The sequence below is a fragment of the Schistocerca cancellata genome, chromosome 3, assembly GCF_023864275.1.
Source record: "Schistocerca cancellata isolate TAMUIC-IGC-003103 chromosome 3, iqSchCanc2.1, whole genome shotgun sequence".
NCBI classification, from domain to species: Eukaryota; Metazoa; Arthropoda; class Insecta; order Orthoptera; family Acrididae; genus Schistocerca; species Schistocerca cancellata.
This window is the reverse complement of record NC_064628.1, coordinates 121443951-121471713: the sequence shown is the minus strand read 5'-3', so window position 1 is coordinate 121471713 and position 27763 is coordinate 121443951. Positions and strand designations below refer to the sequence as shown.

General features: G+C 39.5%; 1 protein-coding gene across 1 annotated transcript in view; it reads right to left on the bottom strand.

Annotated features, from left to right (window-relative positions):
* The window catches only part of LOC126177144 (uncharacterized), a 219088-nt gene that overhangs the window by 44884 nt on the left and 146441 nt on the right, over positions 1-27763 (bottom strand). The window contains exon 11 of the mRNA XM_049924416.1: positions 16682-16953. Within this exon, the coding sequence (XP_049780373.1) occupies positions 16682-16953 (272 nt within the window). The remainder of the gene's footprint in view (positions 1-16681; positions 16954-27763) is intronic.

The window sequence follows — 27763 nt, the reverse complement described above, 5'->3', positions numbered from 1 at the left end:
ATGCTTGCCTGTATTCTGAACCTACTGGTAACAAATCTATCAGCCTGCCTCTGCACTGCTTCACTGTCATACTTTAATCTGACCTGGTGTGTATCCCAAATGCTCAGAATAGAAGAATATATCTTTCTAGCATTCTATATGCAGCCTCCCTTACGAATGAACAACACTTTCCTTAAATTCTCCCAGATGACCATTCACCTTCCCTACCACAATCCTCACATGCTCATTCCATTTCATATTGTTTTGAAACATTAAGCCCCCAAGAACCATGGACCCTGCTGTTGGTGGGGAGGCTTGCGTGCCTCAGCGATACAGAAAGCCATACCGCAGGTGCAGCCACAATGGAGGGGTATCTGTTGAGAGGCCAGGCACATTTGTGGTTCCTGAAGAGGGGCAGCAACCTTTTCAGTAGTTGCAGGGGCAACAGTCTGGATGATTGGCTGATCTGGCCTTGTAACACTAGCCAAAATGGCCTTGCTGTGCTGGTACTGCGAATGGCTGAAAGCAAGGGGGAACTACAGTCGTAATTTTTCCCAAGGGCATGAAGCTTTACTGTATGGTTAACTGATGATGCGTCCTCTTGGGTAAAATATTCCGGAGGTAAAATAGTCCCCCATTTGGATCTCCGGGCGGGGACTACTCAGGAGGGCGTCATTATAAGGAGAAAGAAAACAGGCGTTCTACGGATCGGAGTCTGGAATGTCAGATCCCTTAATCGAGCAGGTAGGTTAGAAAATTTAAAAAGGGAAATGGATAGGTAAGAGATAGATATAGTAGGAATTAGTGAAGTTTGCTGGCAGGAGGAACAAGACTTTTGGTCAGGTGAATACAGGGTTATAAATACAAAATCAAAAAGGGGTAATGCAGGAGTCGGTTTAATAATGAATAAAAAAATAGGAGTGCGGGTAAGCTACTACAAACAGCATAGTGAACGCATTATTGTGGCCAAGATAGGCACGAAGCCCACGCCTACTACAGTAGCACAAGTTTATATGCCAACTAGCTCTGCAGATGACGAAGAAATTGAAGAAATGTATGATGAAATAAAAGAAATTATTCAGATAGTGAAGGGAGACGAAAATTTAATAGTTATGGGTGACTGGAATTCGGTAGTAGGAAAAGGGAGAGAAGGAAACATAGTAGGTGAATATGGATTGGGGCTAATGAAAGAGGAAGCCGCCTGGTAGAATTTTGCACAGAGCACAACTTAATCATAACTAATACTCGGTTCAAGAATCATGAAAGAAGGTTGTATACATGGAAGAACCCTGGAGATACTGACAGGCTTCAGATAGATTATATAATGGTAAGATAGAGATTTAGGAACCAGGTTTTAAATTGTAAGACATTTCCAGGGGCAGATGTGGACTCTGACCACAATCTATTGGTTATGAACTGTAGATTAAAACTGAAGAAACTGCAAAAAGGTGGGAATTCAAGGAGATGGGACCTGGATAAACTGACTAAACCAGAGATTGTACAGAGTTTCAGGGAGAGCATAAGGGAACAATTGACAGGAATGGGGGAAAGAAATACAGTAGAAGAAGAATGGGCAGCTTTGAGGAATGAAATAGTGAAGGCAGCAGAGGATCATGTAGGTAAAAAGATGAGAGCTAGTAGAAATCCTTGGGCAATGGAAGAAACATTGAATTTAATTGATGAAAGGAGAAAATATAAAAATGCAGTAAATGAAGCAGGCAAAAAGGAATACAAACGTCTCAAAAATGAGATCGACAGGAAGTGCAAAATGGCTACGCAGGGATGGCTAGAGGACAAATGTAAGGATATAGAGGCTTATCTCACTAGGGGTAAGATAGATACCGCCTACAGGAAAATTAAAGACACCTTTGGAGAAAAGAGAAACACTTGTATGAATATCAAGAGCTCAGATGGGAACCCAGTTCTGAGCAAAGAAGGGAAAGCAGAAAGGTGGAAGGAGTATATAGAGGGTCTATACAAGGGTGATGTACTTGAGGACAATATTATGGAAATGGAAGAGGATGTAGATTAACATGAGATAGGAGATATGATACTGTGTGAAGAGTTTGACAGAGCACTGAAAGACCTGAGTCGAAACAAGGCCCCGAGAGTAGACAACATTCCATTAGAACCACTGACGGCCTTGGGAGAGCCAGTTCTGACAAAAATCTACCATCTGGTAAGCAAGATGTATGAGACAGGTGAAATACCCTCAGACTTCAAGAAGAATATAATAATTCCAATCCCAAAGAAAGCAGATGCTGACAGATGTGAAAATTACAGAACAATCAGTTTAATAAGTCACAGATGCAAAAAACTAACACGAATTCTTTACAGACGAATCGAAAAACTGGTAGAAGCTGACCTCGGGGAAGATCAGTTTGGATTCTGTAGAAATATAGGAACACGTGAGGCAATACTGACCCTACGACTTATCTTAGAAGCGAGATTAAGGAAAGGCAAACCTACGTTTCTAGCATTTGTAGACTTAGAGAAAGCTTTTGACAATGTTGACTGGAATACTCTCTTTCAAATTCTGAAGGCGGCAGGAGTAAAATACAGGGAGCAAAAGGCTATTTACAATTTGTGCAGAAACCAAATGGCAGTTATAAGAGTCGAGGGACATGAAAGGGAAGCAGTGGTTGGGAAGGAAGTGAGACAGGGTTGTAGCCTCTCCCTGATCCTATTCAATCTGTATATTGAGCAAGAATTGAAGGAAATAAAAGAAAAATTCAGAGAAGGTATTAACATCCAGGGAGAAGAAATAAAAACTTTGAGGTTCGCCGATGACATTTTAATTCTGTCAGAGACAGCAAAGGACTTAGATGAGCAGTTGAACGGAATGGATAGTGTCTTGAAAGGAGGATATAAGATGAACATTAACAAAAGCAAAACAAGGATAATGGAATGTAGTTGAATTAAATCAGGTGATGCTGTGGGAATCAGATTAGGAAATGAGACACTTTAAGTAGTAAAGGAGTTTTGCTATTTGGGGAGCAAAATAACTGATGATGGCCAAAGTAGAGAGGATATAAAATGTAGACTGGCAATGGCAAGGAAAGTGTTTCTGAAGAAGAGAAATTTGTTAACATCGAGTATAGATTTAAGTGTCATGAAGTCGTTTCTGAAAGTATTTGTATGGAGTGTAGCCATGTGTGGAAGTGAAACATGGACGATAACTAGTTTGGACAAGAAGAGAATAGAAGCTTTTGAAATGTGGTGGTACAGAAGAATGCTGAAGATTAGATGGGTAGATCATATAACTAATGAGGAGGTATTGAATAGGATTGGGGAGAAGAGAGTTTGTGGCACAACTTGACTAGAAGAAGGGATTAGTTGGTAGGACATAATCTGAGGCATGAAGGGATCACCAATTTAGTATTGGAGGGCAGCGTGGAGGGTAAAAATCATAGAGGGAGACCAAGAGATGAATACACTAAGCAAATTCAGAAGGATGTAGGTTGCAGTAGGTACTGGGAGATGAAGAGGCTTGCACAGGATAGAGTAGCATGGAGAGCTGCATCAAATCAGTCTCAGGACTGAAGACCGCAACAACAACAGGCCCAGATATTTAAATAACATGATTAGATCAAGCAGGTCACTATTAATGCTGTATTCCAACATTATGAGTTTGTCTTTCCTCTTTATCCATATTAACTTACACTATTCTACATTTAGTGCCAACTGCCATTCATCACACCAATCAGAAATGTTGTTCAAGTCATTTGTATCCTCCTACAATCATTCAACTTTGACAGCTTTCTGCACACCACAGCATCATCAGCAAACAACAGCAGATTGCTGCCCACCATGTCCACCAGATCATTTATGTATAAAGAAAATAACAGCAGTCCCATCACACTTCATTGGGCACTCCCGAGGAACACTCACCTCTGAGGACAACATACTGGGTTGTGTTACTTAAGAAGTCCTCAAGCCACTCATGTATCTGGGAACCTTTTTCATATGCTTGTACTGTCATTAACAGTCTGCAGTGGGGCACATCGTCAAATCCTTTTCAGAAATGGTATCTGCCTGTTGCCTTTCATCCATAGTTTGCAATACACCATGTGAGAAAAGGCCATACTGAGTTTTGCACAAGCAATGCTTTCTAAAACCATGCTGATTTGTGGATATAAGATTTTTGCTCTCACACAAATATATGATATTCAAACTCAGAATATGTTCAAGAATTCTGCAGCAAACAGATGTTAAGGACATTGGTCCATAATTTTGTGGGTCTATTCTTTTGTCCTTCTTGTATACAAGAGTCACCTGTGCTTTTTTTTTATAGTCACCTGTGACTTTGTGCTTGGTGAGATATTTGCAATAAAATCAAGCCAAGTCAGGGGCCAGTGCCATAGAGTACTGAAATTGGATTTCATCCAGACCTGGTTATTTATTTGTTTTCAACTCTTTCTGTTATTTTTCTATGCCAGAGATGCTTATTACTTTATCATTCATACAGGACACTTTAAATGACAGTATGTTTGTGCAATTCTCCTAAGTGAACAATTTCTTGAGCGTGAAATTTAAAACTGGCTTTCGTTTTGCTATCTTCTAGAATCATGTCAGATTGATCAACAGGAACTGGATGGGAGCCTTAGACCTGCTTAGTGATTTTACATAAGACCATGGGACCAGGTTTTAGGATGGACTTAAGGCCTTGAGAATCTGTTTGAGGTCATGTTGGACTTCTGTGATGGGACCATGGTTGTAAGGTTTCTATGCATTCTCCCCCCCTCCCCCCCTCTGTCTCCATCCCTCCCCCTCTTCCACCTCTGAACCCCTCTCCCTTCTCTCGCCCCTCCCTTCCTCCGTCTTCACCTTTCTCTCCTTTTCCCCCTCACTTTGTTTCCCCTCAGTTCCACCTTCTCCCTCTTCCTACATCTCTTGTTGTAGCCTCTGTACTTTTTTGTCTTGTTGTGTGACCAGGAAGTCATCTGTCCAAAGACCTGCCCTTCCCGCTACCCCCTGCTTGCGTTCTTCCCTCCCCCTTCCCCACCTCCACCAGCTCAGGCAGCTGCTTTCAATAATCAAGCATAGTATCAATAATTAGTCTTGCTATGCCATGGGAGTGTGCATTTAGGTGCCTGTATGGTGCTGTGTGTGAATGTGTGTACTATTGCTGGTAAAAAAGCTAGTGCTCAAAAGCTAGTATGAATGCTGTTTTCTGTTATGTGTTACTGTGCTCCACACATCGATTCACTATAGGTGAGTGGTTGCCTTTCCCATATTTTATGAGATTCTGAATGAAATGCATTTGGCTGTCAAGTGGGCAATGTATGAAGCTTTCAATGATTACCACAGCAAAAAACAAAAGGCCTAAAGAAACACAGGTCATAGGTGATCCCATATTTAGTGTTCAGACACTCATGGACAAGACAGTGGTTGCAAATGATGGTAGCAAAGCAAAAGCAGATACGCTAAAGTTGGTTTTCAACTGTTTCTTCAGAAATGAGAATTAGTATCAGTGGTGTTGAGGAACAGTATAACATCAACAGATGTAGCAGTAAATTCAGATGTGTCCCAGGGATGTGTGTTGGGACCCTTGTTGTTCATGCTGTATATTATTAACCTTGCTGACAATATACAAAGTGACCTCAGACTTTTTGCAGATGATGCTGTTATGTGTAATGAAGTACTATTTAAAGAAAAGTGGAATAAATATTCATTCAGATCTTTATAGCATGTCAAAGTGGTGCAAAGATCGGCAACGTGCTTCAAAACTGTGCACTTCACAAAATGAAAAACATAGTATCCTATCACTAAAGTACCAACAAGTCACAAGTGGAATAAGCCAACTCATACAAATACCTGGGTGTAACTCTTTGTGGAATATGAAATGGAATGATAAGTTACGCTCAGATGTAGGTAAAGTAGCTGGCAGACTTAAGTTTATTGGTACAATATTACAGACAAGAAGTCAGTATACAAAAGAGATTTCTTACAAATCACTTGTGTGGTCCAATCTAGAATACTTCTAAAGTGTGTGGGGCTCCTACAAGACAGAACTAAGAGGGAATACTGAACATATACAGAGAAGGGCAGCATGAACAGGCACAGGTTTCTTTGACCTTGCGAGACTGTCACAGAGGTGCTGAGAAAACTGGACTGACAGATACTTGAAGATAGAGGCTCTCACGAGAAAGCCTACTTACAAGGTTTTGAGAACCAGATTTTAATGCTGAATCTACAAATATGATAACTCTCTACATATCAGTCCTGTAGAGATTGTGAGAACATGACTGGATTAATTATAGTGCTCACAGAGATATTTAAACAGTTATTCTTCCCACCCTCTTTACATGAATGTCATGGGAAGAAGCCCTAATAACTGGTACAACAGGAAATAGCCTCTGAGTGCTTTACAGGTAATGGTTGCAGATGCACATGTATGAAGAAGTCATCTGGATCAGCCTGACACAAGTGAATCAATTGCTGCAATTGTTCACTTAAAATGCAGGAAATTAATTACTGCATGATACGCCGCTTTATCAATGAGCTGTACCATTTTTTTGGTTGATCAAAAGGCATATTACAGTATTGTTATGTGGATATTTCAATGTGTACCAGGACTGTAGACATATCCCTGCAGGCAAACAAAAAAAATTATCTAAAAGTATTTCTTTGTGCAAGTTAACTAAAACTTTATGACTACACCTTGAACAACAAAAAGCAGGTACAAGGTCATGCAGTGTGACAACAGCACAGGATGACTACCATCAAAGTCTGCACAGCCACCAGTACTGTGTCACATGTGAGTGCGACTTCATTAAATTAAGCAGACAACATCAAGCACATGTAACTAGCGGAATAAGTCAAGTTTAGGTTGTGAAAATTGTTTTTGCAGGCCATTTTCGACAAACAGCTAAACTGCAAAATGAAATGTACAATGAGGACAACACAATATAGACCATATAAACTAGAAAATCTGAATAGGCTACAATTCTTGCTAAAGTAACACAAGAAAATGAGAGATGTTTATGTGAAGGACAGTGTAGAAGAGAGCTACGAATCTTTGCGATATTTTAAGACACCAATTGAATGTAGTTTTGAAAGAAATACAGGAGATAAGAAATGGGTCAACACTGGTGGTGGTGGGGGGGGGGGGGTGAAGGGGGGGTGGCATAAATTAACTCATAGAGATGTATGAAAAGTAGTAAAAATAGCAGAGACACTTGTTGCATTCCATCCCCAAGTTTCCATTGTTGAAAAGTATTAAAAAGGTGAAAGACAGGCCAGTTATTTGGTCTATGAAAAAAGCATATACTACAATGATAAGGAAAGTGAAAGCTAGTTACCAAAACTAAAACCAGCAATTTCTAACATCTCTAAACCAATCTGGAAGTACGTAAATGAGAATATTCACAGATATGTCAGTTGAGACAGTGATAAACAGAACATAGCAGTACCAAAGAGCAAGGAAAGCCCAAGAGGGTGACAAAGTTTATTAATGATGATGATGAGTCCCATACTTCTTTACAGACCGTAGGGGAGCGACGCGGGAGACCCGCGCCGCCTTACGACGCAAGGTCCTAGTGGAGGTGGTTTGCCATTGCTTTCCTCCAACCGTAATGGGGATGAATGATGATGATGAAGACGACACAATAACACCCAGTCATCTCGAGGCAGGAAAAATCCCTGACCCCACCGGGAATCGAACCCGGGACCCCGTGCTTGGGAAGGGAGAACGCTACCGTGAGACCACGAGCTGTAGAGCAAAGTTTATTAATCTTGTTGTTTTTGTTGTGGTCTTCAATCAGAAGACTACTTTGGTGCAGCTCTCCAATCAAGTCTATCGTTTCCAAGCCTCTTCATTTCTGCATAACTACTGCAACCAACACCCATTTGAATGTACATACCGTATTCATTCCTTAATCTCAGAACATTTGGGCATCCCAATAAAGTTTGATGGAGACAAGGGGACTGGACTCTTGAACATCAGAACTGTCCCAGCCAAATCAGGACGTCTGGTTACTTTAGGCAATTCGCATTCTCTTCTACTAACATCCACCCAAAACACTCCAAAACGTGTTGTAATGTGTTACGCAAATTAGATGCTTTGTCTGCCTGGTTATCTGAATTAATATTTCAGTTGACCTCATCACAATACGTCGGCACATTAATATGTTGGTTGCCATGGCAACAAATGTCAATAGTGATATTCTCTTAATCACTTTACCCAATTTGACGCATGAACGTGAGAACACAAGTTATTCTTTTAATTTATTATTCTAGGCATTGTATAAGGTTTCTCAAATACTCTTACATAGGAGGTCTGTTCAAAAAAATTCCACGACATTTGTAATTTCGCACCAATGGTGTGTGTCCTTGCACATGTTTATATCTGTTGGTAATTGTTCACTGCTGTATTAAGTAGAACATTGTATCACACAGTTTGCAAATTTCAAGATTGCAGAGTTAGAGGAACAATGTGTGTGCATTAAATTTTGCAAGAAACTCAAGACAACCTTTACAGAGACACACAAAATGACGCAGAAAGCATTCAATGATGAGTGCTCAGCCATACTCGGTGTTATGAATGGTTCACACAGTTTAAGAATGGCTGGACGAAAGTTAAAGATGACCCTCATTCAGTATGTCCTCAGATGTCTACTGACAATGCTCATTTGAGGAACGCCAACAAAATTGTGTGTGCCAATCAAAGACTGACTGTCTGTGACATTTCAGAAGAATGTAACATTTCAGTTGAATCTTGTCATGAAATCCTGACACAGCATCTTGGAATGCGTTGTTGCCAAGTTTGTCCTACGGCTATGAGTCAAGACCAGAAAGGCCTTCACCTTGTAATCTGTGAAGAGCTTATGGATTGTGCAGATGAGAATGAGATGTTCCTTAAGAGAGTTATAACTGGTGATGACACATGAGTTTATGGTTATGATGTTGAGATGAATGTTCAGTCTTTACAAAGGGTCTGGAAAGATTCTTCGGGAGGGAGAGAGAGAGAGAGAGAGAGAGAGAGAGAGAGAGAGGGAAAAAAAAAGAGCTCATCAGGTCAGGTCAAATGTCAAAGCCATCTTGATATTTTTCTTTAATCGATGGTACTATTGGGATGTGTTGTGATACCTGCAGGAAAATGTGAAAAGGAAATGGCCTGAGATGTGGCAAAACAGTTCTGGCTCTTGCATCACAATAATGCACCCGCACATTCATCCCTGTTGGTGCGTGACTATTGCACAAAAAACGAAATCACTGGGTTGTCTCATCCTCTGTACTCTCCAGACCTGGCCCCTGTGGACTTTTTATTTCCAAAGTTGAAAACCTTGTTGAAAAGACAAAATATGCTTTGATAGATGAGATAAAATAAAATTTAGAGACAGTGCTTCATGTGATCCAGCAAGAGGAATACCGAGACTGTTTCCATAGAAATGGCATTGGGAGGGGTGTATCAATTGTGTAGGAGAATATTTCGAAGGAGACCATGCCAAATAAGTAAATGGTAAGTGTAGAAAAATTTTGTTGACAAATTTCTGGAATTTTTTCAACAGACCTCATATACTGTGGTGACTGTAATAACTGACAGATTTATACTCGGGGATACTATACTCGAATTTTGAGACATTGTCACAATATACTGATATTTCTCAATATAGAATTCAGATTATTCAATTTAAGAATATACAAACATAAACTGTAAGATTTTGGAGAGGAACCAATATTGCTGTGTATGTGTGCTCCACAGGATATACCACATACACAAGTAGATAGACTGTAATAACAAACAGCTGACACAAAATGAGCTTGAACACTGCTTACAAGTGATAGGATGACTGTGAACATTGAAAAAGAGGTGTTGTAATGAAGATACATGTAGAAACTCTTCTTTGGACAAAACAAATAACTGTCATCAGTGCTGGGACCTAGTGAGTATACCTTAGGTGTGTGAACTGTTGTTTGTGGGGGCAGAGATCTTTGTTTCACCAGACATTCCAAACTACACAGCAGTTGACTATAGCTACTTTATTCTTTGTATAGACAATATTTATTGTTGTACTTTAGTATTAACTTGTTTTACAGAAATGTCTGAATTAGAGGAAATTAAGAATACTTTGAATCAGATATTAATTGATAATAAAGACAGTGATCACAGGAAAGGAAGAGTGGAACCTAAGAGCGCTAAAAGAAAAGGAACAGATGGCAAAAGAAAGAAAAGGGGACTTGGAGTGCTATAAGCAGCAACTACCATTTTTTAAGGAAGAGGTTCAGGCATATATTACACAGGAAATTAATGACAACATGAAAGAGGCTATGACTACTCTAAATGTAGAATTTAAAAAAAAATCACTTACTTAATATTACTATAAATTTAAAATACATTACAGCTGTTGTGTCACATCAGATAAGTGAAAGTGAGGAAATTATGAGGGAAAATCACAAGGACAGGGAAGAACTAGAATCTTTAGATAAGAAACTGGAAAAACAAAAAACACATGTTCAAACTTGTGCAATTGAGAAATTGTGTGAATGTGATCTGAGTGTAGAAAGTGAGAGTGTCGGTAGTTTAGAGTAGTATGGAGTAATATAAAGAAAAATTCATAGCATATAACTATATGCCCGTAGTCGTCCTCAACCTTTCAGGAACATGATGAGAGTGTACAGAACAATGGGATGTGTAAAGCATCAAGGTCAAATATAGATTGGAATTCTGGAGAACATGAACATTGTTATTGGAAAGCTAACTTTAGTAAGGACCCAGTAAACCAAACCAATTCATGACTAGTAGATAATAATTAATTCTGGGAACATTTTGGTTTTGAGTTGGGGAAGTGAGTTAAAAGTTTCCTGCATATGATCCACAGGGGAAGACACATCCAATATTATTTTTAAAGGCATTCCATGGAACATTATCCAGTACATGGAGTGACCAGAAGCAACCATGTTTTGTAGTGAATCAACTAGAAGGGAATACACTCCAGTGGGGATTACATAATGCAGTCAGATTTATAACATACTGCCAATTTGAAAGAGAATTCAAATCAAAATATTGGTCAAGTGGGGCACAACAGAGGTTGAGGTTCAGGTTTTATAATGATTCATGGAGTGGACTACATAATTTTGTAGAATGGCATCTTGACCTGTCTAGGTATCTAGATGAATCAATTTGTGAATTGAAAATGGTGAAATTACTTATTTATCATACATGGGGAAGTAGGCAACAACTGTTGGAGTTGCTAGATTAATTTGATTAGTTAAATAAATTATTGGAGTGTGGTAATGTCATGGGGGAGCAGGGTTACAGAACTCAGCAGAGATCAAAATTAGAACAGAATTGGGGTAACCATGTACATCAAATAAAATTATGTTCATGGGGCTGGAAACAATCACAGAGAGCCTGATTTTTATGATTCATCTTACATAAATCAAAATATGTAGTGACAACAACATTACAAACCCAATAAGACTAGAACAGAATAGTATAAGGTTGGAAAACTGTAAGAATTTGACAGGAAGATGAAAGGAACAAAAGGAATAATAAGACAAACTGGTGTAGTAAATGTGGGTGGTGCAACAGGGCTTGTTGGACAAAAGAAATCAAGGGCTGTCTCTAGCACGCAAGTCAGTGTGGGTAATGTAGTTGAGAATCCCACTGAGGCTACACATTGAAAGGGGGCTACTTGCACAATAGCATTCATAAGTTGCCAAGTTGAGAAACATTTGAGGGATGCACTCTTGGCTGCAAGAAGAGTACACAGTAGGAAACAATTACAACCTATGGTTGAGAGCAATATAAGTACCAGAAATGTACAATTGCTTACTGACACAGGCAGCTAGACAAGTTTAATTAATCAAGAACTGTGACAAGAAGTAACAGCAAATGGTGAGGCATGTGGTTCCTATCGAGGGAGTGATTTTGCAAGGGAGTACAGGTAATCAATATAAAGAAATCTGGAAATCTGTAAAGAAGTAGCAGTTAAATTCAAATACTGGGCATGCAGCTTCAACAGAAAATGTTTGATACCAAATTTACAATTAGGTATTTTGCTGGGTGTAAACTGGCTTATGGTTCATAAGTTAAACATTTCACTGAATGACCAGAAAATGAGTCTTCAGTGGTGGGATACTACTAAGAATATAGAATTCATTATACATACTAATTTTCCAGTGGAAGTAGTGATGCCATGGCTAATAAAGAGATATAATTTTTTACCCTTTCTTTTACTACCTTGTACTCCATAGATGTATTTCTGATGACATAGAATACTTTTCATTTGGTTCTATAGTGTAGAACATGAAGTGTGTATGACTATGTTTACTGTACTATTTTCTATACGAGTTCCTTATGTAAAAACTTGGATTTTTTTATGGTGGTCTTTACAATAGTTTTATTAAATGTATTCTGTGAAACGGAACCCAGTAGACAGAAAAGAACTGTGGAGTGAGAGAGGTATCAATAGTTGGGTGAACAGGGTGTAGCAGACAGTCGCAGATGGTGCAAGAGCGTGGCAGTACGAAAGCAAGTACTGTGTGTGGTAATGGTGTGCGTTTAAAGCGATACTAATACTGGACTTTCTTTTGTTAGGCCAGTTTGAAATTTGTCTTTATGATGGATATTCTAAATGGACATTGTATTACGCAAATGCTGTTGGTTTTTGCAGAATGATGCTTGTGGCAGTGACAATGCACTCATGAAGACAGTATTGTCGTCAGTTTAGAATTGATCTGCATTACATAAACTGTGAATTTGCTATTGCTCATTTTCTTGACTACGAAATATGATGTTTGCTAAAACACTAACAGCCAACGTGGAAAATGTGAACTGCATTGGTATGTAAGTGACTGTTTTCGTGGGAACAGTGTTATGATGAACCACGAATATTAACTGTAGATGGACTGTCTAACTTCACAATTGGCAAAGTGTAGCAAATGGAATGTTAATTTAAATACAATGGATGGACTGTGCCAAAGTATTATGTGCGAAAGTTGCAGCTGACCTGAGGCGAACTTCAAGTGCTGCATAAACAGTTACTTTCTTCCGGCCAATGATGAATGGGTACTACGCAACTTATTACTATCGCCAGCTGAAACAGGATGTAAGGAAAAATGATATATTAATGCCAAGGACACAACTGGATGAATGTATAGGATTCATATCAGCAACTTCAAACTGCTACTACTGCCTTCGCCACATCACGCCAACCCAGAACAGATATGACTCAAAACCATTCCTCTCTTTGAGAAACTCACAACTGTAACCAATTTAATTTCTTTCTGCTTTGTAATAGACTATCTCTTAATGTTTCTCTCTGAAAATAAAGACTGTTCACCTTCAGTCATAGTTGATCCCAGCACTAACAGTAGTTATTGATATCATTAATTTGTTTTTGCTTTATGTGTTGTACTGTGAAACTTGGCCAGACATGTAAGTTGAGGCATCTGCCATTGAAGTTGTTTACACTGACCAATTACAAAGATGTAGCTTATTCGCCATTGGATTGTATTATCAGAATTTTAACAGGATTGGGAAACTTCTCTCGTAGAGGTTTGCTTTTGAAGTTTCCAGAAGTAAAATGGGTTCTTGGAGTTTATACAGTATTAATTTACTACATGCAGTTTTTCTTTAAACATTTTCTGATTACAAATTCACAGTCATAGTAAATCTCCAGGAACTGTTTTCTTCACAAAGTTTAAACTGAGAGTATTTGGAATGTGAATATAAAGACAAACTTAGTAAAACTAGCTGTGTCTGAGAATGAAAATATTAACAGGCAGTCTGGAAATAGTAAAGGGAGAGACAGGCAGGAAGAGAAGGCGATTTGCATGCATTTAGACTGATTAATGACTCAATAGTAAGAACAACTGGAAAATCTGTTGAATAAGTACAAATTATACTTGACAAAGAAATTTATGACTTTTGCTGCAATAGGGCCCTGAAATAATGGCAACAGAAGAAAAATTTGTAGTGGACCTAGATACTATCCTAGATATTCTCCTCCACACAAGCTGTCACCTTAAGCACACAGGCTACCCAAAAATGTCCCTTGACTGACACAAATCTCCATATTATGAAAAGAAAATTTGCTACTCACCATATAGCGGAGATGCTGAATCGCAGATAAGTACAACAAAAAGACTGTCACAAATAAGCTTTTGGCCAACAAGGCCTTTGTCAAAAATAGATGACCGACACACACACGCGCGCGCGCACACACACACACACACACACACACACACACACATGACTGCAGTCTCTGTTGTGACAGTCTTTTTATTGTGTCTATCTGCAACTCAGCATCTCTGCTATATGGTGAGTAGCAACTTTCCTTTTCATAATATTGTTACATTTCATCCTGGATTTTCCAAATCTCCATATGTCATACACTATAGGGTGGTGTGCAGTATCCATTATTTCTCTTTACTCACAGTCCTACTTTATTCCTATGAGAGGTTGAACATTATTGTGCTTCTGCAATGAAAGATTGATATGCCATCAGGTGCATATATTAATCATTATAGGTGTGGTGTCTGTTCTTTCAGGCATGCATGTTGGAAAGCTTTTACTTTACCATGGCACTGAAATAACTCAATGACAACTGATGAAAATTTATGCCAGATTGGGATTCGAACCCAGATTTCCTGCTTCAGCTATCTGAGCTTGCCTCTGTTCTGACCCAGAGCTCCACATGCTGCACACTACAGAGCAGTGTCTCTTCACTCACAATCTTCCTGTATTCCTGTGAGAGGTCAGAAATTATTGTGCATCTGCACTGAAAGATTGATAAGCGGTCAGGTGCTGTATCTTTTTAAGTCTGTTCTTTCAGACATGCCTATGTAATATATGTGACAGATAGAAATCCCTTCACAAAGGAAACGAGAGGGAACAGCTGGAGGAAATGACACTTTCAGTAAGTTACTCATGACCTCAAGTCAAAAGAGGCATGGCAGGGCAGGAGGCAACAGGAGAAAATGTAAATCAACAACAGACAGACGAACTATCAGTAGATATTTGATTCTTAGGATGCCCTATAAGTGATACATGCTTACAGCTGCTAATTTTGCAAGATAAAAGATATCAGATATCACATTTGTGTATTATAAAAAGTAACTAGTTCCAGATGCTTGTCATCTTTTCTGGTCCATCCACTAACCAGACATGCTTCTAGCTGAAAATGTATTAAATGTTATCAACTGCTGGTTAATCTGTATCATCCAGCATTCAGTATCAAATCTTCTGGTTGAAATCAAATTAGCCTGATAACATAACCACTAGAGCACATCTATTGTCTATTTAATACAATGCTACAAAGTCCATAATCTCCTTGTGTGGTTCACAGCAACTTCACAAAATACTCCTGGGCATATAAAAAATCACTGTTTTGCTATGAAACACAGTTTAGACACATGTGAAATATATTTCACACTTTTGATTTGCAATATACTGTTTTATGAGGGGCATTCAAATGAAACCCAGTGTAAAGTAATGGTAACGATTTTATTAACTCAAAAATGTAGTTATACACAGTACACATACTCATAAATAGTCGCCAAAACTTGGCACATTTGTCCCATTGCAACACTAGCCAGTCAATTCCATCCTTGAAGAAGCTAGTAGGCTGCTGTCGGATCCAGGCCTGGACCCAGCCGCACACTTTGTCTTCCATTGCAAATTGATGTCTGCAATTAGCTTGTTTTAGAGGTCCAAACACATTAAAGCCACACAGTGAAAGATTGGGACTGTACGGCGGATGTTCCAGCATTTCCCACCGAAACTGCTGCAATGTCGTCTTCACTGCAGTGGCTGTGTGTGGGCGGGCATTATCATGCAGGAGGATAATGCCATTGGACAACATGCCTTGGCATTTCGATTTGATGGCTTGTCTAAGGTTCTGTGAAGTGGCTTGATAATGCTGGACATTGATGGTAGTTCCCCATTCGAGGAACTCAACAAACAGTGGACGCTTGTGGCCACAAAGAAGGACATCATGACCTTACCAGAACTGGTGTGCATGGCCGTTGATTTCTTTGGAGGTGGTGAAGTCACATGTTTCCATTGCTTGCTCTGAAGCTTGCTTTTTCGGTTCAAAATGGTGACACCATGTTTCATCACCTGTGGCAATATGCAACAGAAAGCCGTATCCCTCCTCATGATAATGTTGCAGTTGACTCAAAGATAGCGCCATTCGAGTATTGCGCTGTTCAGTGGTCTATTGGTGGGGAGAACACTGTGCACATATTTTTCAAGAGTTCATGTCTTCACGCATTATGGTGTGGGTGGGGCCCACGCTAATACCTAGCAACCAATGGATCTTGTCCACAGTGATTCTGTGGTTGTCCAAGGCTAAAGCAGTCAATTCTGCAACCATTTCCAGTGTGATGACAGTTGAATGACTCAGACTGTACTCACTGTACACAGCCTTCATCCATCAGTATATTTCACAGCCTCCAACTCCTTCTGCTGCCAAAAATCGAATCACTCCTTGTTGTTCCTACTTACTTGCCTGCATGTTTGGTAGCGGATGATAACTTGTGTGACCACCTTCTCTGTGGCTTGAAACCACACGGTGCTATGCAACATCAACTGGTGTGCATGCATCAGTCTCTCTACCACTAGATGGTGCCACCATAACTGCAGTTACGTGGTGCCACCTTATGTGTAAGGCAAAGATAGATGCACTGACCAGGTTTCATTTGAATGAACGTCATACATGTTTGATCTAACTACTGAAAACTATTCTCTCACCTGTGGTTTTTGTTCTTTTTATGGATAACAACTGATCTTCCTATGATACTGTATGGACCAAAGAGTGGGAGATGTGTGTCATTGAACGCTGAGTTGAGACTTGTTAATCCATCCAGTGTTCCAAATTTTCCACTTAAATCTCCCATCTGGTACTGGTCTGTTGTTCCAGTTGCAGGTGCAGGAGAGAGATGAAGACTTACATTGTATGGATTATAGTAATCATACAAAGATGAAGCTTCACATGGAAATTCTAGACTTGGATCAACAGGTACCTGCAAAAATGCATGAAATGTGGTAGAGGACTAATACAGGTATGATTTTTAAAAAATTACACAATATTGTACTTAAAGGCGACATGAAAACAGAACTCAGACTTTCAAGCAAAAGTAAAAGCTGGGTGTCACACACAAATTATGTTAAATTGCAAGGAGACAGAATGTCTGGTCAATAAGCATAATTCCAGTGTCAGTATTGCTGACAACACATTTAAAACTTAAAAAACTTGTCACTGAGTCAGTCTCAATCAGAGGATTTGATTGATCTGCTCCTCCTTCAAAATTTCCTAAATTTTTCTTCTTTCCTCCATGATGAGAAAACAAACAGTTTCAAAAGTCATAAATTTGTTTTCACTTTTAAATATGCATCCCCAATACTGGAGTTTTATTTGCTGTAGATATGTACTGGCCAGGTATTTTGTCTCCTTGTAATTTTACAGTTTTCTCAAGTAAATTCTCCTTTTGATAAAGCATGTTTAAACCATTATTACTCATAGTTGGGACAAAAGATGGTGTTGAGTGGGTACAGCCCTCTATGAAACACTGGAAGTTGATAAATGCAGAAGCGACAGTATGCGTGCGTTCTGTGTTTATATGACAGTTGGTGCAGCTAGCCTAGTTCGGCCACTTTGCAACTAAAGAAGGGTGAGCTTCAGTAAGGCTGTGGTACAAGAGTCTGCAGGCAATGCTAACAGACAGCTGCACATCTGATGGATGCAGTCGATATGAGAAATACCTGTGTCTTGGCCCCTAGCAGTTGTAACACTCAATGGATAGGAAAAACCAGTGGATTCTGGCTGCTGAAAGGAGGCGGCAGCCATAGCCAACTTGAATAGAAAGAAATTTGATTTAAACAAGTAAATATTCAATAAAAATGGTAAATATTCAATAAAAATGGGCTCAGTCTAGCTACACAAAAACCAACAGCGTCATTTTAAAGAGGAATATAAGACTACTTCATTTATTATTATGTGTCTTTAATTGGAGCTGCAGTTTTTGACATAATTAATTTTAAAAGTCTTGCATACAAAATATAACTGAAAAATTAATATCTCAAGAATGAAAAGCTCAATTTTCAAAAAATGTCCATGAATAGGGCACAACAAGCACTATTGGGTCACACCAAGATAATTTTGATAAACTTGTTGCACATTTAATAAATAAATTCTCCTGCAACTCATTTGACATTTTTAGACTTAGAATCAAACAACAGAATAATTACAAAACAGAGAGCAAACATAAATCAAAGAGAGATTGTGTCAAAGATAATCACTGCACGGAGTAAGCACTTGCATGTTTAGCACTACACAGTTTTATGTAGGCTGCTACAAGGTCTTCAGGGGTAGCCTTCGACATCTCTTGCAACTTATATGTGGTGGGCAGCAAATCGACTGATGTATTTGTCGACTCAGTGATACGTGTGTCTGTGGATGGCTCAGAACTGGTGTAGGAATACTGAAAGATGGTGGTGATGGTGATGGTGGTTGGTCTAGCCATCATGTCAACCTTGAACATATTTCCCTCCCTACTGATAATGCAATAAGGTCCATTGTAAGGTGGCTGCAGTGGCTGTGCTCTCCCATCATGCAATACAAAAACATAATCACATCTCCGCAGCTCATCAAAAACAAAGGGAGCAATGGGTCTGCTGGTTCCTTGGAGCAAAGGATTGTAGCTGCCAGATTTGGGCATGTAGATTCTGCATGAAGTCTGATAGTTCAATGTGATCTTCTAACATGATGCTGACAGTCGTCTTGGCTGGCCATACGCAAGTTCTGTGATCGTGGCTTTCAGATCTTATTTCATCAACATGAGGAGACCAAGGAGGATGGCAGGCAACGTCTCTGCCCACTGCTGCAATTCACAACACCAAAGAGACATTTTCAATTCTACATCTACATCTACATCCATACTCCGCAAGCCACCTGACGGTGTGTGGCGGAGGGTACCTTGAGTACTTCTATCGGTTCTCCCTTCTATTCCAGTCTCGTATTGTTCGTGGAAAGAAGGATTGTCGGTATGCCTCTGTGTGGGCTCTAATCTCTCTGATTTTATCCTCATGGTCTCTTCGCGAGATATACGTAGGAGGGAGCAATATACTGCTTGACTCTTCGGTGAAGGTATGTTCTCGAAAATTTGACAAAAGCCCGTACCGAGCTACTGAGTGTCTCTCCTGCAGAGTCTTCCACTGGAGTTTATCTATCATCTCCGTAACGCTTTCGCGATTACTAAATGATCCTGTAACGAAGCGCGCTGCTCTCCGTTGTATCTTCTCTATATCTTTTATCAACCCTATCTGGTACGGATACCACACTGCTGAGCAGTATTCAAGCAGTGGGCGAACAAGCGTACTGTAACCTACTTCCTTTGTTTTCGGATTGCATTTCCTTAGGATTCTTCCAATGAATCTCAGTCTGGCATCTGCTTTACCGACGATCAACATTATATGATCATTCCATTTTAAATCACTCCTAATGCGTACTCCCAGATAATTTATGGTATTAACTGCTTCCAGTTGCTGACCTGCTATTTTGTAGCTAAATGATAGATCCTTTATCATTTAGCTACAAAATAGCAGGTCAGCAACTGGAAGCAGATAGATCCTTTATCTTTCTGTGTATTTGCAACCTCTCGATACACCACAGCATCATCTGCAAAAAGCCTCAGTGAATTTCCGATGTCATCCACCACGTCATTTATGTATATTGTGAATAGCAACGGTCCTATGACACTCCCCTGCGGCACACCTGAAATCACTCTTACTTCGGAAGACTTCTCTCCATTGAGAATGACATGCTGCGTCCTGTTATCTAGGAACTCCTCAATCCAGTCACACAATTGGTCTGATAGTCCATATGCTCTTACTTTGTTCATTAAACAACTGTGGGGAACTGTATCGAATGCCTTGCGGAAGTCAAGAAACACGGCATCTACCTGTGAACCCGTGTCTATGGCCCTCTGAGTCTCGTGGACGAATAGCGCGAGCTGGGTTTCACATGACCGTCTTTTTCGAATCCCATGCTGATTCCTACAGAGTAGATTTCTAGTCTCCAGAAAAGTCATTATACTCGAACACAATACGTGTTCCAAAATTCTGCAACTGATCGACGTTAGAGATATAGGTCTATAGTTCTGCACATCTGTTCGACGTCCCTTCTTAAAAACGGGGATGACCTGTGCCCTTTTCCAATCCTTTGGAACGCTACGCTCTTCTAGAAACCTACGGTACACCGCTGCAAGAAGGGGGGCAAGTTCCTTCGCGTACTCTGTGTAAAGTCGAACTGGTATCCCATCAGGTCCAGAGGCCTTTCCTCTTCTGAGCGATTTTTCTCTATTCCTCTGTCGTCTATTTCGATATCTACCATTACTGGTGTACATGCTCAACTAACCCATTTGCTGCCAGCTGGTAAGCTGTGCTTTTAATACACATCATACCCAGTAGGAAAGTGAGTGCTTTGGACAGGCATAACATGAATTGCTTTCCTTGGTCTACTTTAACTTGTACTGGTACACAGAAGTGGGCAATCCATCCCCAGAAGAACATGGTAGTGACAGTTTCGGCAGTAATGCCAACCATAGGGAACACCTCTGGTGAGCACGTGTAACACTCAATGGATGTAATAAGACAGTGGTATACTCCTCTAATGGTGAGAGTGGTTCAATGATGTCCAGATGCACATGCCAAATCCTTGGTTTGGTGGACTTAACATGTCAAGAGGTGCCCTGACATGCCATCTAAGTTTGTTCCATTGGCAGGCCACACAATGGCACACATATTCCTTACAATCTTTGTCCATGTTTGGTCACACAAAAGCTCACTTCATCATGTTCATAGTGCCCATACTCCATGGTGTGACAGGTCACAAAAGGATACAATTGCCAGCTGCTGAAAGTCAACAGTGACAAATGGTCGTGGGTTGATGGTTGCAACATCAGAGTACAGTAGCATGTTTGATGGTGGTACTGTAACATGAAGGAACTGTAGGCCTGATGGCTGCATCAAAAAGTCTCGCAGCTCACTGTCCACTTGCTGCACTGCAGCAAGAGCTTTAAAGTCAACTGTGTCAGTGAATGCTTCAGTCCAAGTGCGAGCATCCACTGGCACTGTCAGGTCTCCATCAACATGGACTACACAAGTGGTGAACTGTCCGATACAGTCTAGATGGTGCAGCTGACATGTTGATGCTTTTTCTGGATGATAATGGAAAGCAACCTTCAATGGCTTGTGGTCAGGGTGAACTGCTGCCCCTCTAACAAGTGGCAAAACTTCTTAATGGAGGCATCTGCAGCAAAGCATTAATGATCATATGTGGTCCAGTTTAATTGTGACAGTGGTAATTTTGGACTCAAAAGGCCAAGGGCTGCCAGTGTTCACCTACTTACAGTTGCAGAGCAGCACCAATCACAGTGGCAGACACATTAAACATTAGGGTGAGAGACACCTGTGGAACTGGGTGTGCTGACAGAGTAGCTTCTGTAATGGCAGTCTTGTGCGTTAACGAGCGTTGCACTCTCATTTAAATATATGGCCGAAAGAGTCAGCCTACAGGAATTGTGAAATAAAACCCTGTCATCCAGGATGGGGTGCCACAATGAGCTAAGATTCACACCGAGCGAGGTGGCGCAGTGGTTAGCACACTGGACTCGCATTCGGGAGGACGACGGTTCAATCCCGTGTCCGGTCATCCTGATTTAGGTTTTCCGTGATTTCCCTAAATCGCTCCAGGCAAATGCCAGGATGGTTCCTTTGAAAGGGCATGGCCGACTTCCTTCCCCATCCTTCCCTAATCCAATGAGACCGATGACCTCGCTGTTTGGTCTCTTCCCCCAAACAATCCAATCCAATAAGATTCACCATGAGATGGGGAAACTCACAGGCGTCTGTTGTCTATTGAGGCCATAGCACTGTAGTGTGTGAGTGAGACAAGGAAACATAGCAGTGTTAAATATGGCGGGCCTAAGATTGGCCATAAAGGAAAATATTTATGAAAACTATTTAATTCTGTAGTAATGCAGGGAATCAAGCCACAGTAATTTTAATCTGCCATCCTCAATAAATGTTCATGGTGATCCAAATGAAACTTGAATATTGATCAAATCTATAATACTTTAGGATTTACTGTTAAAGTGAAATTAACAAGTGTTGTAACAAAGACCTGCATGCTAAAGTCTGAATGCTTTGGTCGATCTTAACGATCGGCATTTCATATAGAAGCGCATCATTAAAATGACAACATTGTAAATATCAACTCTGTAACTTTATTTGTTTAAAATATATAGTAAATTTCAATTATCAGCATTTACAGTTAAACATCGGATAATCATTTCCTCCACACAAAAAATATTGAACGATGACAGCATGACACCTTATTGAATCATTAGGTAATAGTATATTTGTTGCAAAGTTGGTGCATAATAGTTACTTTTATACTTTATTTATTTATCAGGAAGCACATTGGTGCAATGCTACTGGCCGTGGCATTCAAAGCTAAAAAGGAAATTGTATTGGTTTTCTGTAAAAGAATTTAATGTTTATTATGTAATGGATATTATTGTTACTTTATTTAGAACATGAAAGTGGTCAAGCTTTGATTATTTAAATATGTTAAAATGTAAAGTAATGTAGAATAAGCCGTAGCCAAGGACAGCTTCAGGAAAGGGACTTAGAAAATTTTTCGTTGTGTGGTATCGCGGGACTTAGTCTCTGAGCGCTGAGCAGCCGCGTGCCTGGTGTGAACTCTAACTTTTCGTGAAGATAACGACGTGGAATATTAGACTTGTACTTCGCAATGAGATTGTGAATGATTGAACTGTGTCAAATGGATATGCACTCGAGTGTAATAGTAATTCTAAATACAACCACTTTCGCTATTAGTTTGCTATCTGAATAAACATTATTCTAACCAAATCACAATTGTGTGGCCTACATTGGTATTTCACAAACTTGCCATCAGCCAGACAATTTAACCAGAGGGTCACAAATGTCTAATTTAGGGCATGTAATGCGACATGTGCAGTTCAACCCCTAGACAAATTTGAGCCAAGACATTTCGACGAAGAAGAACTGCATGTGAGCCCCAACATCTTTGGGGACTTGTCCAGGATAGGAACTTGGAAAATGTTAGTCGAGGGATAAGAATCTTGCGAAGTGTTGGAACAGGATAGGGATTTGGAAAGTGTTAGTTGCAGAATATGAACTCTGGAAAGTTTAGAATTGGATTTGAATTCTGCAAAGTGTTTCCAAATACTTTATCTGAACTTTGATAGGCAGGACCTCTCACAAAAGTTAAATGTGAGACCGGTTCAGGACTGAATATTAGGTTTCTTTAATTGTTGTGAAATTACAATTGTAATTCTCACACTTAAAGACATTCTGTGACCTACGTCCCAAGTCTGTGGCAGTTTAGGCAGTCTGCTTGGGGGCTCTGAGCTGCGAATTTTGCAACAGTTGTGTGCACCAAGTTTAGCAGTGGTTAGGAGAGATCAAAAAGTAATGCGGAAGAAGAGGCGACATCGAAAGAACGTGGTTCCAGCCAGCAGCAGCATCTTCAATGGCAATTCATTGTGCAGCAGGGGTTGCGATGCCACTGCGGAGGCTACGAGATCTTCAGCGTTGGCTTCAACTGCAACATCGGCAGCAATACTATGGCAGAAGGATCCTGCAGAACAAAGCAAAGTACCTGCACTGATAGCGAGATTATGTACGATTCTGTAGTTTAGTCACCAATAATGGACATTGCTAATATTAAGCAGTCTGCCAGTTTGTGTGGGTCCAAAAATACTAGCGAGCCGCTTAGCCCGAAGTCGGAGCGGGAGAGCCTGATCGGCGGTGAATTTAATAGGGCAGATAGTCTGAAATCAGGCAAGGGAGATGAATTTGGGGGAGACAAGATGTCACAATTAATGCAGATGATACAAGGATTGGGATCGAAAATTGATTCTGTTAACACCGATATGGTTGATGTAAATTTAAAAATTGTTTCTGTTAAAACCGATATGGGTGACATAAATTCAAAAATTGATTCAGTTCAATCTGAAATAGCTATGGTTGTGAAAGATGAAGTAGGTAATATTGCCAGTGTAATCAAAGAATTGATAGATGTAAAATTAAAAACCATTCAGGATGAAATGGGCAAAATTTCTGATTAAGTTGGGATACTTTGTTCAAATAGGGAAAGGGGAGAAAGAAGTAGTTAAAATAAAGGAACAAGTAGAATCTGGCATTAAAATTGAAATTAGTGAAGTTAAAAAGCAAATGAATGAAATAAAAAGTGAACTGAATTGTTTAGCTGCACATCAAACCTCTACAGTGATCAGTGTTCTATGGATAACTCGGGATTGGTCAAATGTTTTACAGACGACGGGAAATATCACCCAGTAAATTTTCTAGCAGCATGCAGGAATGGTTTTATAAGGGGAATGTCTGATGAGGCGAAGATAAAATTCATGAAAAGACATTTGGAAGGTGAGCTGCAACTGTGAGCAATATACACATTGATACATTCACTACCTATGAAATATTTGAAAGCAGTTCCCTGAACAAGTTCTGGAATGAAGCGCAGCAAATGTGACTCCAAAATGAGTTTCTGAACAGGTCAACATTTAAATATGGGTCGAGGTGAGAATTTTGTAAACATGAACTTGCGAGATTAATACATGAGAAATGTCCATTGGGAGTGCTGACTGGAATTATGACTTTGAAAAGGCAGTTACTGGAAAATTTGCAGTGGGATCTGCTGCACAGTCCTAGCAACTCAATAGACAAATTTTAGGACTTTGTAGAAAAATTAGAACGGGCATTGAAATTTAAACCGCAAAGTAAGCAGACAAATAGTTTTCAGAGTGGAGATCATAACTACAGTCCGAGTAATTACTATGAAAGACATCTGGAAGTTATCAATGGAATGCAAACAGCAGTTTTAATAAAGGAAGCGGTAACAGGAACAGATCCAATGATAAATTTCAAAGGGGTAATGGGAACAGATACTTTTGTGACAGGGACCAACACCAAGAATGTAGATTTGAGGGATCGGCACCTGGTGAAATGAACCAGTGGAATGGGAGTTTCGCCGCATCTCAGGTCCGGAGATGGCAAAATAAGCCGGCGATGAATAGAACATGAGTAAACAGGAATTTGATAGGTGTCAATAAATTGGCAGAGGCATCAGAATATTGAAATGAAATTAGTAAGAGAATTTTCAAATCATACCCTACGTAAAAGGTGTAATCCTAAGATAATGAAAGATAACGATAAAGGTGATGACGACAATTTAGACCTAAATGATTTATTTTATGAATGTGAAACAAAAGAATGTGTGAATGTTAATACAATGAAAGATTCTATGTGCCAAAAGGAGGCTGAGGTAGAGCTGAATTTGGTGGAGTTAGATTGTACAGAAAATTCTAACCAGCGGTAACGATTATAGTGATGAAGGTGATGATGTTTCAGGTGATATCGTGATGTCAAAAGTAGTTAAGGAGGTTAATAAGGGCGGCGTAGCATTAGTCTCGTCAGCTGTTGATGAATTTGTGTGTGTATCAGCGGATATTGGTGAATTAATTTTGAAGGAAGGTAGTAATGATGTTTTATGTGCTGAAGTTACGAAAGTTGAAGCTGCTGGTTTTGATACTTCAGAGGAAGAAATCTGTGCATGTCTTTCTACTAATGGAGGTGAACCCAAAATTCTGGATGGATCTGTGGATCTTGAGTGTTTGTTTGAGAATGAATGTGGATCTGAATTTGATGTGCGATCTGAAATTAATGTGGTGCAGGAGCATGTAGGAGAGGAAAAGGTATTATGCCCATGCTTAAATCAAAACACGGTGGAATTTAATGTTACTGTTGATTCTGAAATTGCACGATGCTGTAGTTATAATTTATGTGATGTAATGGCAGAGGATGATGAAACTATGAACACTTCTTATATTGGTGATTTGTCGACGGAAGTAAATGAGGTTTAATGTAGCAAGTTGCATGATGTATCAGCAACTGTTGAAAATGCTATTTGTGAAAGTGTTTGTAATGATGTGGAAGTAAAAAGTAATGCTTTATTTCATGATAATGATGTTGTAGCTACTAATGTCAGTAATTTTATGGGAGAACACTGTGAGTTTGTCTCTAATATAGAATATGATATTTGGACAGAATGGTATGTTAAGGAGGAATGTGATTTTACTGTAACTGATTGGCGATGGTATGGTAGAACATTACAATCGTTATTGTCTCATTTGTGGACTCGAGAGAAGTTTAAGATAGCAAGAGGTCTAAAAGGGAGAAAAAATGAAATTGGAGCAAAAGAAGCATCTGATGAATTATTTTGGGATGAGTACGAAATTGAGGGGTGGATCAAACAGGATACGTGTACTCTAGAGATGGAAGAGAAGGGATGAGACATAGAGAATGATTTATTGAGGGAACAGAGTTAAGAACGAAAAGAAATGATTAATGTTCAGCCTATCATTGAAATTAAAGTAAATGACAAGAAAGTAGAGGCACTACTCTATTCTGGAAGTAATGTGTCAGCAGTGTCAGAAGGTGTTGTACATAGGACAAAGAATAAGAAATTAGTAATACTACTTGTAAATAGTGTAAAAATTAAAATGGCAGTTGGCGGTTTTAGTAAGCTGATTAGGCAAGAAATGCTCTTGGAATTCAAGTACGAGGAGAATCATTTTAGTACAGGATGCTTTGTAGTGAATGGACTTGTAAAAGATGTGGTGCTGGGAACAGATTTCTATGTGAATATAAAACTTTGCTTCACTGCATGGGAAGGTGCTTGGATTTTGTAATGGAGGATGAAAATAGGAAAGTAAAATTCAAGAATATTTTGACAGGGGACAACAAGATTGCGCACACCATAATTACACATGGTTGGGATGAAGAGAACAATATGTGTGACAAATTTAGAGGAGTAATTTGCAATGTTTTATTTCAGGATTTATTGTAGCTTGTTTGTTGTTTTGTCGCATAAGGATATTTTTGGTACAAGGTCTGTGCAATTACAAAAAAGAGATAGTTCAGATGCACATTTGGGTGTGAGGAGGTCGGAGAACTCAATTATTTGGTGAACGGTATCAAGTCAAAAATCAGTGCACAGTATGCATATAAATTAGGTTTTTGGGGGTATATAAAGGATTTATTTATGTGTACGTATGTGTTAGGTTTAAGTTTTTGGGTGCATGGAGGTTTGAGAAAATTGAAAAAATGAAAATTAATAATGCTTACCTAGGATAACAGATGTATGTTTATCAACTTATCTGAGAATATTTGGGGGAATAATTTATTGTTGTGTGGAGCCACAATTTGTGTACGCAGCTTCAATGCACAGAATTAAACAAGCGGTGAGATTTTTTCATATCTTTTGTTAGTTTTGAGTCTAATGGGAATTATTTAAATTAAAAGAAGATATTAATTTACCAATGAAGTCGATTGGGAATCTGTCACGAGATGCATATCTCTAGTGGGACTTGAATAATGTGTCAGAATCAATGAAGAATTTATGAGCATCTTGCAAAAGCTGTAAATCAATTGTTTACAGCATAGTTTAGATCTGTTCGTATCGATTCCACAGGGGGCTGTGTTCATTGCAGATCCCGGGAGGTTTCAGAAAGTGTTTGTTTTCTGGTATCTACACCCGATTCGAATTTCAACAGATTTGTTCCCGCAAAACGATGGCGATGGAATGCAGAGCCATACAGTATTTCAGCAAGGTACTCAGCCCTGAATCTGTGGGGTGCTGCTGGAGACTTCATTGTGAGGAATAGGTTCTGTGAAAGTGAGTGCAGTGATGCTGATATTTCTGTGGCA